Below are 13,082 nucleotides of genomic sequence, written 5' to 3'. Positions count from 1 at the left end.
TGGAATACGACACATACCCCTGTTTTATCATTTTTTATCTTATCAGGTCAGTTATGATGCAAAAATTGATTGTTCTTTAACATTTGCTTGAAGCAACTTATGCAAAAAGAGGATAAGGTATAAATGTAACTCTCACATCGAAGTTCAAAACTACGTCTGCCTCTTTTGTATGCTTAGCAAAGAAGCAAAGAGATGGCCCTTTTTTAAGCTTTCTAGAAGAAACATGAAACAAGATTTACCTTCTCAGGGTTTGAACATTTATCACACTTTTTTTTTTTTTTTTTTACTGTATATCAAGGCTCTGTTAATTTGAGTCGAGCATGGATCAAATCCCTCTCAGTGAAGCTTTTGTCTTTTTGTGCAAACACCAATATTATTTTATCTAGCAGAGTATATTGCTATAATGATATCAACGTATGTAACTCATTAATTTTGCCATAATAAGTGCTCCGTTGAGTACGCTCCTAAGTAGCTTTTATATCTCTTTATAATTTAAGAGTTTCATGATAGATCCGTTTTAAAAATGATGGCTCAATTGCTATCTGTATGGGGAAAAGCATTGAGCAACGTTACAAGATCGCCAATTGAGCATAATTTGCTAAACAACCAAAGAGCAAGAATTTTGCAGTGTGCTTTATAAACAATGAAAAAGTTTATATATAAATAATGATATAAAGGCTCATTCAAAATAAAAGTATGATTAACCTGGGACTAGCTTTTGATACACAACTTTGGAAAATAAGAAAATTAGGTAAAGTGTCACGGAAAAGCTATTGTTCTTAGAATAAAAAAGGCAACAAGTTCATTAAGAAAGAATTCATTATAAATGAGTATATGCCTTATAAAAACAATTGATGTTCTTTCTTTTCTTCTCTCTCACTTTTTTTTTTTCCAAATTTTTGTTTATTCTTAATTGTTTATGTTATTTTTAGTCTTGTTCATAGTGAAGTGAACATCTTATGGTAACACAGTAATAGGAGGTCATGATCCCTTTTTGTGTATGGGAATTTGTAGTGCTAAGCACAAACAAATTGTAGTTCAATAAAAGGCACTTAGTGTTACAGCTGCTCTATGTACAAGTATGATAAAAGTAATGTAAAGAAATTGATTTGTGATCACATTACTTATGTATCAGAGCCTTCTGTCTTTTTCATAGGTTATAACTTATTCTATTTATTAACAAACATAGTTTAACTTTATTCATTTGCTTATAAAAATCCTATTAACATTCACATGTCTAGCTAAGTCGCGAGTTTAAATTTGTTGAAGGACAAAAAGCATTAATTATAACAATAAAAAACATGTTTCTGTGACTTCGCTTAAAACAAGTTGAGCTATACAAAGAAGCATCAGAATTGGCCAAGCATTTGCAATCAATATTGACAAAAGGTCTGTAATATACGAGAGTAGCTATTATAACTATAGAAAAAATAACAATTTATATGGCGAAAGAAAAATTGCATGTGTATTAAAGCTTTCGCAGTTTACATTATACATCAGCACGACACGATCATCCAATCAAAATATTACTGTTTGAGCTGCAATTTAGTTTTCTATACTTTACGAACCTACAGAGTTACAAAATATAAGAAGTCTTGTTATGGTTGTAACACAGGATGAAGGTATTTTGTTCTCAACCCAATAGATCAAAACTATGGTCTGGTCGCACATCACTTTCCTTCCCGTTTACCTAAAAAACTTTTTTTCTTTCTTTCTTTTGCTTTCTTTCTTTTATTCTTGAACTTGACTCATCAGCTTGGATAATTGCCAAGGAAATTATTTATTAAAATGACACATTTAAGGTTTACTTTTTTGCCTTATCTTTCTCCTTTAAACATTCACTAACACCATAAGCGTTTTTTGTAGTGATTTTTCATACTTGCGTATGTGTTTCATTGTACTTTGATAATAAAATAAGGATATTAGTAAAAAAAAATTGACTGATTTTATTAGAGAGAGTTACAGTAGAAATATACATGATTATGTTCCTTATATCAAGAGTATGGGCAACCGATCGATTTCAATGTTTACATCCTAAAAGGATTTTAAGTGGAGAATTAAGAAGCATTGTCACAATAATGTACTTTCTAACGATAATAATGCAAATGTCTTGGGGTATTCAGTAAAAAAATATTGCATGTATACAATTCCCTAAAAACTACATAGATATTATGTCGACTTGGATTAAATATTCAGAAAGCTTTATCGAGATTCCTCATACAAACACATTTATATCTAAACCGTTCATGTACTGGACTCCACGACATCAGCAAATAGCGATGGTAATTTTGGTATTACAAAAATCAATTTATTTTCATTAATCTCTTCATATATTAGGCTATTGATTATGTAGAATGCGTTACTTTATCACTACAAACAGGCATATTTTTCCTACTTCAATGTTTTTGGAATTATTTGTCAAACAATGTGGCAAAGAGATCTTTTATGGGTTCCTGGGAATTCATTTTTTATATAGTTTGGTATGTTACACACGTATTAGCAACAATAGATGGGAACACTGAAAAAGAAACAGGGCATTAGGAAGTATGGCTGCTTTTCCAATTTTGCAATGGTATTATAGAGATGATGTTACAAAAAGAGAAGCGATTCCTCAATTAGCTTACAGTGCGGAAAGTGAGTGATTTCATATACACATATTCTGTACTGTTTTGCTAGGCTTTACTAATTACTTCAAATTGCTATAAAGTATTAATTGCAGCAATATTAGGTGTCCGATCCCATTTTAGATTTAAAAGAATCATCAATATCACTCGTAATATGAAATCTGGAGGCACGGCTATTGTTGGAAAGATTGGTTATTTTAAGGATATGAACCTTTTCATGACAGCTATTCTTTTTCTTATGTCAATCAGTTTGGGTATCCTCTGTGTGGATGGTTTAACAAGTGGGAGCACTATTAATTCAAACAAATTTGCTACTGATTTATTAACTGGTAACTGCGATACTTGTGTCATCTTCTTATGGGTTATTGGTGTAAGTTTACTTATTGTTATTACAGCTTTTTATATATGATCTTTAACATATACGTATTGATAGATATCCATTTTTCATCCTCGTCGCTCAACAGATGAAGTTGGTGTAAGCACTTTTTCTAAAAGTGAAAGTCATAATCATGATATTGAAAACAAAGCTTCAAGTAAATTTGGTACGTCATTTGCTAGCAATAATGATTTACATCCAAGTTCAAATCTAAGTCAACGTGTTGCCAATTTTATAGACAACAGGAACAGTGGCCCAGCTCAAACCTCCAATCAATTTTTAAGACCAATGTCACCAATGGAAGTTGATTATCCTACAGTGTCTGTACCTAATAACAAGTTTGTACTGACGCCAAACAGTAAACGATACAACATGCAACCCACAAGTGTCTCATCCGAAGCGCCACCATCATCTAAATCCCAAGATTATCCTATGCAGACTATAAGCGGGGCTGCTGTAGCCGCTGTTGCTACTGGTGGTCACGACTTTGGGTTTCACCCTATCATAGATAAAAACAGCAACGAATATGACTATCTTCGAACAGAATCGAATTGGGCAAGACGACCATCTTTCAAATAGATGCATATAAAGCCCTCTCCTCCCTCTTTTGTTCATGTACTAATCTTTTTATATAATAATAACATAGCAATAATAATATATAATAAAATGTATCCAAATATTGAATTCATTACAAAATCTAATAAGGTGGGTATCCACTATTTGAATTTTGTGGAGGGTATCCCATGTTTTGATGTTGCTGGGAGGGATAAGGACGGGGAGGATAGCCTCCTTGGTTAGCTGGATAGAAGCTTCCTTGATGAGCAGCAAATGGTGTACCTAATGGATCTCCTTGATGAGGAGTATAGCTATTATTATGAGGATATTGTTGAGGCTCAGGGAATCCTTGAAATTGGTTATTGGAAGGTGGATATGATGGGTAAGGACTGTGGGTTTGTGGTGGGTAGCTGTTTCTGTTGTTGTTGCTGTTGTTGTTAGCATTATTGTGATAAGGTGGATAGCCTCCTTGATTAGATGGAGGATAACCTGTAGGTTGTATAAGTTATTTTTCTATACTTTACTCTTTCTCCTTTCTTTTCTGTTTCTTACCATAATTAGGGTGAGCATTAGCATTAGTAGATGGATTGTATGGTGAGGATAAAAGAGGAACATGACCATTGTTTGGAGCTAAATGATAATTCGTGTTGGATGTAGAGACAGGCGGTGAAGTAGGCCTGTTGATGTGGCTGACAGATGCTTGAGGTCCAGCATAGGAAGCAGGTCTACCTGAAGGATGCTGTGAACCAGCAGAAATAGATGGCGTGGGCGCAGGAGGGTATCCAGTAGGATAAGGTGACGAGTGAGCAGAAGGATATTGGCCAGGATAGTTCATAGGCGTTGATTGAGACTCAGCAGGTGCAGGCGGAAGTGGCCTAGCATTGGCTGGTTGCGATGAAGGTGGATATGGGTAGTATTGTGATGCATTTGCAGAAGGCACAGGAGGAGGAGAATGGCCGGTTGGCTTATGAGGCCGGGTTCCGTACCTTGTGGGCTGCCTCTTAGGTGGTGGTGCCTAAAAAAAGATGATTAATTAATGCAAGGGCGAGCAAAGGTGTTTGGAAAAAGTTTTTCTTACAGCAGCATAAAAAGTCATTTCCAAATAAATTTCGCCTGCTTTTCGGCCTTTGTACTGCAAAGGGAACCAATCTAAGTCATACATAGTTCAATAAGTATGTGCTCTTACGTGATGACCATTAAATATTTACCATCATGTTCACCCTCTTCTAAAACTTTTGTTAAATCAACCTCACCTTCAGAGATTAAGTCTTCTCTTTTAGAATCCTCATCATATATTTGGACAATCATGGTTTTCTTTTTCTCAGGAACTGGCATGTTTACCTTTAGAAGTCATTTAATAAAAAATAAAAAGATATAAAGTTACTACGTACCTGATCATCCCAAATAGGATGCTGACCTCCTCTATAATCAGTTTTTGTCTTTCTTATATTATCATGTAAACGGAAGGTAACAAAAGGATCTTGTTTACCAACAATCTTTAATAAAAGTATAATTAGTTTTGTTCATAAACGACCGAAGAAAAAGTAGCTTTATTTTTATATACCTCACGGTTAGGTAGATCACGCTATTAACAATAACAAGAAGCTGATTGTCAGTATGTTATTTAGAAATGCAAAAAAAGGATGCCCTTACAGCCTTATAAGCAACAATGGCTAGCTCTCCAATTAATTTTGGGTTCGACATTCAAAAAAGTTAAAAGAAAACCTTTCAAATATATTGAGGCTGAGGTTATTTTCTAATACCATTTCGCTGAAATTGATTGGATAATATTAATAGGTTCCTTTATGTAGGCACAATTCGAAAGAAAACTGGGAAGCAAAGAAAATAAAACAAAAAAGTTACTTAATTTATATTGAGCAATTTCATTAGAGTTGATCAATTGAATAGTTAGATGTAGAAAATATCTGTTAGTGTATTCACTATACTTTATTTTTCGATTACTTTGTTGAAAGGCTGAAGCTTTCAAACAAGAAAATGGAAACCATGTACTTTTAAAACCTCGTTTTAGACTCCACAAGAAACAGGGCTGTTGCAAAGAAAGTTATCCATAAGCTACTAACTTGGTACCTTAGTGTGACACGACATAAGAAAGGAAAGAGATGATGAAATTATAGAAGTGCATTCGGCTATATCTCTAAAAAGCAAGTTGTCTCTGCTAATAGTTAGTTTGAATATATTTAAAGCTATTGCAAAGTGTACAAGTAATTTTATTATGGCTAGGAATAAAGTGTTCTCATGGATGACATAACAATTATAGAAGTAGTATTTCAGGTCACGATAAACGATAGAGAGGTTAGATGAGGAGCGAAAGATAAAGGAATATGATTAACAGCCTTGTATTAAATGAGTAACAACCGTAACTGGAAATGTTGAGCTTTCAATGTAAACTAGAGTTTTATCCTATCATTGAAAAAAGAGAGCAATCTTTAAAGTCATAATTAAGTTATATGGAAAGCGATAATTTTTTTTCTTTATTATTATATGATTTTATAATTATCGTTTAAGCATTCAAATGTCTGTACAAGACAAGTTATCCTGCATTTGTAATCAATGACTTCAAATCGGCCCTTTCGAACATTACATCCAATTTCGCGCTAAGCTCAAAAATTAGAAGGACTATATAATCACTGAAGTGGCAATTTGACTAAACCAGTATTTTATTCAAGATATTATATAATAAGTTAAATATAAAACCAATCTCGTATAAACTAAAAATTTTGAATTTTTTTAAGAAATTACAACTGCAAACAGTAATGCCATAGCTTGTAGTTGCTAACAATGTTGTTACATAATATTCAAGAGAATCAGAATACAATGTATTTGAATGAGGAACAAAGTTTTGGAGCATATAAAGCTTAGGCGCTCTATCATCTTATGTAGTAATTCTATATAATGTTTAGCTTATAGTCAATTATAGCAATCAAATTTTTTTATTAACGCTTTTGTTGGGCAATAGCTAACAGTTCCTGGTATTCACCACTTCTTAAGCACATTTGCTGGAATATGCTTCCTTCTTTTGTCATTAAATTATACGGTGTGTCAAACTCCATAACTTGACCATGATCCAAAACCAATATACGATCATAATCAGCCACAGTACGAATTCGATGAGCAATACATAATAAAGTAGAGTCCCTAAATTCGTTACGAATTGTCTCCTGAATTTGATGGTCAGTGTCAAAATCTACGGAAGATGTAGCTTCATCCAACAAAATCAACGACGTCCTTTTGACAAGTGCTCTAGCCAATGCAATCAATTGTCTCTGTCCCTGAGACCAGTTATTGCCATTTTCCATCACTGGAGAATCCAAATTAATTATAGTTTCTTCAGTATTAGTGTGATCAATCAAGTGTGCTCGCTTTAAGGCAGTCCAAAGTACAGAATCATCATATTGATTAAAAGGATCGAGATTGCTGCGTAAAGTACCTGAGAATAGTACAGGATCTTGAGGAATGATAGTCAACCTTGATCTTAGTTCATTCAATGCTAACTTGTGAATGTCATGTCCATCAATCAGTATCCTGCCTTCTACAGGCTCCATAAATCGGAAAAGAGAGAGTGCCAGAGTTGATTTGCCAGAACCAGTTCTTCCAACAATACCAATTTTTTCCCGAGGTCGTGTCTTGAAGCTCACATTATGCAACACAGCAGGGCTCTCAGGGGAATATTTCATGACCAAATTTTCCACTTCGACAAGGCCTGACTCTGGCCAGCTAGGAGATGGTACGATCTCTGCTGTCTTGGGCTCTTGATCAATGTCCAAATATTCATGTACACGCTCAATAGCATTCATATTCATCTCATTAACTGCATACATTCGGACAACCCAGAGTACATGATGTGTAAAGGTCAAGGCATAACTCAATGAAAGCCCTGCAAGTCCTGGTTGAATCCAGTCGCGTGAGAGAACAAGGACAATACCAGTACATAGTCCCACAAAAGCACCCAAAACATCAACTCGACAATGAAGCCAGCGGTTCGTGGCCCACATCCAAATAAATGGACGGTTGTTGGCATCAATACGTTTCCAATTTTCATGCACAAATCGAGACTGTGCTCCAAATGCGCGAATAGTCGCTACGCCGTTGATTGTTTCGTTGAACTGGATATAGATAGGGCTACGACTGACGGAATTGAGACGCTTCAAGTCCCGAGATGCATTAAGGTAATAGAGGCCAATGACTTTAAAAAGATAAGCAATACAGATACCAGGAAGTATGAAGGCAGGTGTAATGGCAGAGACTAGCAAGATAACGGAAATAGTGGCGATCACAGAGTAAAGCAAAAATGATAGCGAACTGGCTACATTCTGATCAATCGTTTCAAGGTCAGATGAGAATCTATTGACAATGCGTCCTACAGGCGTAGTATCAAAGAAACGGACTTTGGCACCAAGCAGTCGATCCAATAGTTGCATGTGAATGCGCCGGGAGGCGTTCAAAGAGCCATTGAAAAGAACAAGCGATCGTGTAATCGTTAAGACAAGAGCAAGTATCCCAATCAAAAAATAGATGCTCAAGTAGTAACCTACATTAATTTTCTTTTCAAAAGCATCAATCGATACCAAAAGAAAAGTTTGCAATAAATTAGTGACATTGTCATAAGCAGCAGACCAAATTTTAATCCAATAATCTTGGCCCAATACAGCACCTTGGGCCAAGCAAAAAAGTAATATGACAGATATCCAAAACATCATTCCGCCAGAAGCATAATAGTATGTTCCATAGACGGACCATTTGACACTACCTTCTGCACGTTTTTCATCATGCACCAATTTGCCTGCACCTGCTATATTTATCTTGTTGATTATCTTGTGAGGGACTTTGGGTATGGGACCGTCTACTGCTTCTTCCTCGCGAGCATTCATAAATACTTCCTCCGTGAGTTCATCACCTAATAGACCAGACTTGATGACATCTAACGGTTTTCCTTGAGCAGTAACCAAACCGGATTCATTCAAAACAACTACATAACCAGCACCACGAATGCAAAGGGCTATATGATGTGTGACTAGTAGAACTGTGCGATACTTCATATATTCGCCTTTAATACAATATTCATAAAGGTGTTTGGCAGTATGTGCATCAACGGCGCTAAGGCAATCATCAAGAATGACTATATCTGCTTGTGAGTAGACAGCTCGAGCAATAGCCACTCTATACAAATATGAAATGTATGATGAATAATCTTTATATACATGTATATATATCTACCTTTGTTTTTGGCCACCACTTAAAGTGATTCCCCTCTCACCTACTTCAGTTTGATCACCAAATTCCAAGATTTCCAGATCTCTTGTCAGTGCTGTCATGTACAGAATTTTCTGATATCGTTCTTCATCATAGGGCAATCCAAACAGAATATTGTCACGTATGCTGCAATTCTGAAGCCATGCAGTTTGAGCTACATAGGCAACACCAGACACCGCACCACCCAACAAGCTAGACTGCTTACGGGGAAGCAAAGCAGCACCAGAAGCACAATATGTTTCACCTAATAAACTGGCAAGTAGTGTCGTTTTACCCGACCCGGTTGGACCACATATTACAGATAATTTATTACGTGGAAAGGTAACATTCAAATCCCTAATATGAGTAGTGGAGCAATCATGATCCCAACTAAAACTAGCATTGTCTACAAATCCAATGAGATCACTTGAGTTGGCAGATTTTGGTTGAACTTCATCCTCTTTTAAAAATTTCTCAATACGCCCTAAAGACACATTTGCTTGAAGAATAAACGATGTAATTAGAGGAAATTCATCCATAGTTGTCTTGAAATTATTAAAAAGAGCTAGAGCAGTGAATGCAGTGGATGCTGTTAGGATATTTTCACGTGTATACATGTAAAAGACAGCCACCATGATCATGGTTGGAATTAGAAACCATGCGTTTCCGATATACATAAAGCTGTATAAGCGTGATCGGATTGCCTTGAGTTCTTCATCACGGGCATCCACCACGCGGCTACGCAACTGTTTCTCCCAGGCAAAGAATTTTACAATGCGAATTGCAGATAGTAGCTCGTTCATGATACGAATGCGTTTGTCAGTAAAGGTCATCACGTTATGATGTAACTTTTGGAAGCGACGACTGAGATAATAGGTGAGTGGTTGAGAAAGAATCATGATGACAACACCGTATAAGGAAGATGTACCAAGGAGCTTATAAAGGCTCCAGATACAGATAGCTATCTGAATTGGGAAACAGTAAATGTAAAAAATATAAGCAGTCAATTCACCCATCTTTTGAGAATCAACCGATAAGAGATTATTGACATTTCCTTTGGATTTGTTTTCTTCTGTTTTTTCTATACCGCTTTCATCTCTGCGCCTTAGGGATTTGCTGTAAACCTCACCAATGACGATGGATTGAATACGAATACCAAGTGTTCGACCTATGTAGAGTGCTTGCTGATAGCAAAGCGATTGAATGCTTGAGGTTAGGAACAGACCTAGCACATAAAGATAGGCTGAAGATGCAGGTTCTTTACCATGTTCAATGTACTTTATGATGTTATTTAAGAAATAAGGTGGACCAAACATCAAAATTGACCAACCAATACAATAAAAGAACTGGATAAAGAGAGGATATTTAAAAGCAGAAAGCAAGCTCCAGGCCATTTTGGATTTGCCCTGAAGACGATAAAATTGCAATACGTTTTTAGTGCAATTTTCCGGTGGTAATTCTAAAAGATCTTGTTCATTCAATGTTGTCAAGTTACCCTTCTTCATCATCACATTAACCCAAGAAAACATGATTTTAGAATATAGAGATGCCCATTTTTCACCAGACAATATACGTCCCTAACATTAAACAAAAATTAAATTTGTGCGCGATATAGAATAAAATAGCTTACAGATTCAGTAACAATGGGACCAGTAGGCGAATCTCGCTCTTCGTTTATAACAAAAACAATAAGCAAAATGGTGATAGCAGAAGAAAAAATCCAATGTGCATATCTGGCTTGAATGAAGGATATATCATGAATATGATAATAAGCGTATATATTGACTAATTCAATCATAAAATATACAATGTACATGACGTTAAGTTCTCGGCAAATGAAATCAGACAGTTGTTTGCTTGAATTCATGAATAAATATAATCCAATGTTTAGTGAACTAAGAAGAGTAATAAAAGACTAAAAGTACAAAAAACTGTATGAGTATTTTACTCTTGCGTATTTGCTATGTATCTTTATACCCAAAAAAAAATATGCGCTACGTAAGTTCTATCCATACTAGCATATTCACCTTCTATTGTGCTGTCCAATTGACCTTGATCTAGTGATTTCCGAATGGACACAACAAACCATAATTGTACAATAGATAAGATAAATCTTGCCCAATTGGTATAAATAGAGTAAAGAGACAATGTACTTTGAAATGTTTTGGAATTTTCTATCAAAATATCTGTGGAACTATCGCTGACACCATCTGAATTCTGCGTTATACCGTAATTTGTGTAACCAGTTATTGGTAACCGTATCTCTTGATGATGAGTTGAATACTTGAAAAGTTTGTATAAAAATATTGCACATGCGAATAATAAAAGTAATGTCAAAGTGGCTTGATTAACATATCTTATTTTTAATAAATATTTAATTCATCGAAGACTATTTTTATAATGGAGCATTTCCCTTTTCTTTTAACTTACAATTCTCTAAAACAAGGTCTAAGCGTATAACTTTGATGATTTTTAAATGGATCCTAAAATAAACAAATTTAACATGATTTTGTGTTGTATAATTTCAATTTACCCAAATATCACAATCTATATTATTATACATGGCTCCATATATGCACACACACAAAAAAAAAAAAAGCAGAAGAAGAGAGAAAATAGGCCAGAGTTGATGAAGAATCTAAATTCAAAGAGCGAAGTTAACCTGTTTATGGTTATTATTACTTTTTATATTCAGTTTATCGGAACAAGGATTTGTCTATAGGATCAAGTTTATTTATTTTTTTCTATTTCAGTCATTGATTGTCTTTTCACTGGATTTATGACAAACTTATACAAGGGAAATATCACAAATAATAAAGTAAATACAATAGACCAACCAATCTTGACAATAATAGGAGCAGATTCATGGAATTCATTTTCTGAAAACTTGAGACAGATTAATGTTTCTGTCATAATATTAAATATCAATAACCAAGCATGAGCACCTAATCGTTGTGTGCTATTATCAGACACATATTGATAGACTTCTCTTGCGCCAGGTAATGCGAAAAAGAAGAGCAAAATTAATCTATAAGTATTTAAAGGGTGTTCAGGTGGTATCCATAGTAACGATTTAAGATAAAAACAATTCAATTCGCATTGAAGAAACACGATCAATAATAAAACTGTGCCAAAGTAGTTTTTAGGTGAACTGGTTGTCTTCCATTCATAACGCGTCCATTCTTTAGGCGTGAATTGTTGTACTGCACGTTTTGCCTTTCCACGTAAAGTTTTGATTTGTCTAAATCCTACCCAAGAATATTCCTATTTAAAGAATAAATATGTTTTATCAGTGTACAAAATATAGTTTATACCTTGCATGAAAAATATTGGCAAAATTTCATACCAACATGAATACCTAGCCAATTACATAACAATACATCCAATATCCACTATTAAATATTAGATGATTTTTATATTACACGGATATACATTACATGATCCCACCAACACTCTGCAAAGTTATTTAATTGATGTTGTAAAGAATATTCACACAATTCAAATGAAACCGAAATAATCCAACAGAACCAATAGTCTCGAAGTATTAATGCTTTAGCAAACCAACCTAGTGCATGGGCAACTACAAATAAATCCATTTGATTCTAACTAAGATGTTAGTATATAAGCCTTGTCATACAATCAAGACTTGTTTTACTTTTATGTTGTCCCAGGACAAGTCACAAGATTCAGCATAAGATCTCTCTGGTAATACGATACCTAGTCCTGGATCATAATATTTCATAAATTGCCTAGCATCATCTTTGTTCTATTTATCCTTAATATATATACACATATGCTTTATAACAGCTTACTAGAAATAATAAGAAGACTAGGAATAGTTGATAGAGTACACTTAGGCTCAAAACAGCTCTCCAGATAGGTTTACTTGGACGTACAAATGGCCCATCTGGAAAATGAACCATACCGATCAATACAAAACAGACAATAGCTGCCAAAATACCCAAACGGATACTTTCTCCTGTATTTTCATAATTTGATCTGATCGCAGCATAAAACATGAGCCCCAGTACAACAACAAGTACGGTTAGAGTATGTGGATGAACTATAAATAATTAAGCTTTTATGATCTTTCTGCTGTAATCAACTTACAGATATTTTCATCATTATTTACTGCCTTTTCAATGATCTTTGTTTCTTTAACAATCACAATATCTTCTTCCTCTTTCGTTGTCATTTTTCACAACAGAGTAATAGTAAAAAAATAAGAAAAATAAAAATAAAAAAAGGATTCTTTTTTTTTAATAAATGTAAAAGAG

The 13,082-nt window shown here is 34.7% G+C and overlaps 3 protein-coding genes across 3 annotated transcripts; 1 reads left to right on the top strand and 2 right to left on the bottom strand.

The window, feature by feature from the left end:
• Positions 1 to 2,279: 2,279 nt before the first annotated feature.
• RO3G_00172 (uncharacterized protein) lies at positions 2,280 to 3,579 on the top strand (the record flags this gene model as incomplete). Its single annotated transcript, XM_067654763.1, has 5 exons — positions 2,280 to 2,282; positions 2,338 to 2,480; positions 2,534 to 2,634; positions 2,708 to 2,994; positions 3,058 to 3,579. 5 exons carry the CDS (start codon positions 2,280 to 2,282, stop codon positions 3,577 to 3,579), a joined length of 1,056 nt encoding a protein of 351 aa, XP_067510864.1.
• A 118-nt stretch (positions 3,580 to 3,697) lies between these two features.
• RO3G_00171 (uncharacterized protein) lies at positions 3,698 to 4,890 on the bottom strand (the record flags this gene model as incomplete). The annotated part of the gene is made up of 4 exons (XM_067654762.1): positions 3,698 to 4,044; positions 4,108 to 4,570; positions 4,634 to 4,704; positions 4,764 to 4,890. 4 exons carry the CDS (start codon positions 4,888 to 4,890, stop codon positions 3,698 to 3,700), a joined length of 1,008 nt encoding a protein of 335 aa, XP_067510863.1.
• Positions 4,891 to 6,509: 1,619 nt separating this feature from the next.
• Positions 6,510 to 13,000, bottom strand: RO3G_00170 (uncharacterized protein; the record flags this gene model as incomplete). The annotated part of the gene is made up of 15 exons (XM_067654761.1): positions 6,510 to 8,572; positions 8,630 to 8,733; positions 8,791 to 10,382; positions 10,436 to 10,590; positions 10,833 to 11,088; positions 11,236 to 11,241; positions 11,339 to 11,352; positions 11,488 to 11,521; positions 11,632 to 12,069; positions 12,120 to 12,197; positions 12,243 to 12,407; positions 12,461 to 12,571; positions 12,618 to 12,634; positions 12,692 to 12,868; positions 12,916 to 13,000. The coding sequence occupies 15 exons, from the start codon at positions 12,998 to 13,000 to the stop codon at positions 6,510 to 6,512; spliced, it is 5,295 nt and encodes a 1,764-aa protein (XP_067510862.1).
• Positions 13,001 to 13,082: the final 82 nt, after the last annotated feature.

This window comes from Rhizopus delemar, genomic scaffold, assembly GCF_000149305.1.
Source record: "Rhizopus delemar RA 99-880 supercont3.1 genomic scaffold, whole genome shotgun sequence".
Classification (NCBI taxonomy): Eukaryota; Fungi; Mucoromycota; class Mucoromycetes; order Mucorales; family Rhizopodaceae; genus Rhizopus; species Rhizopus delemar.
This window is presented reverse-complemented; position numbering and strand designations above follow the sequence as displayed.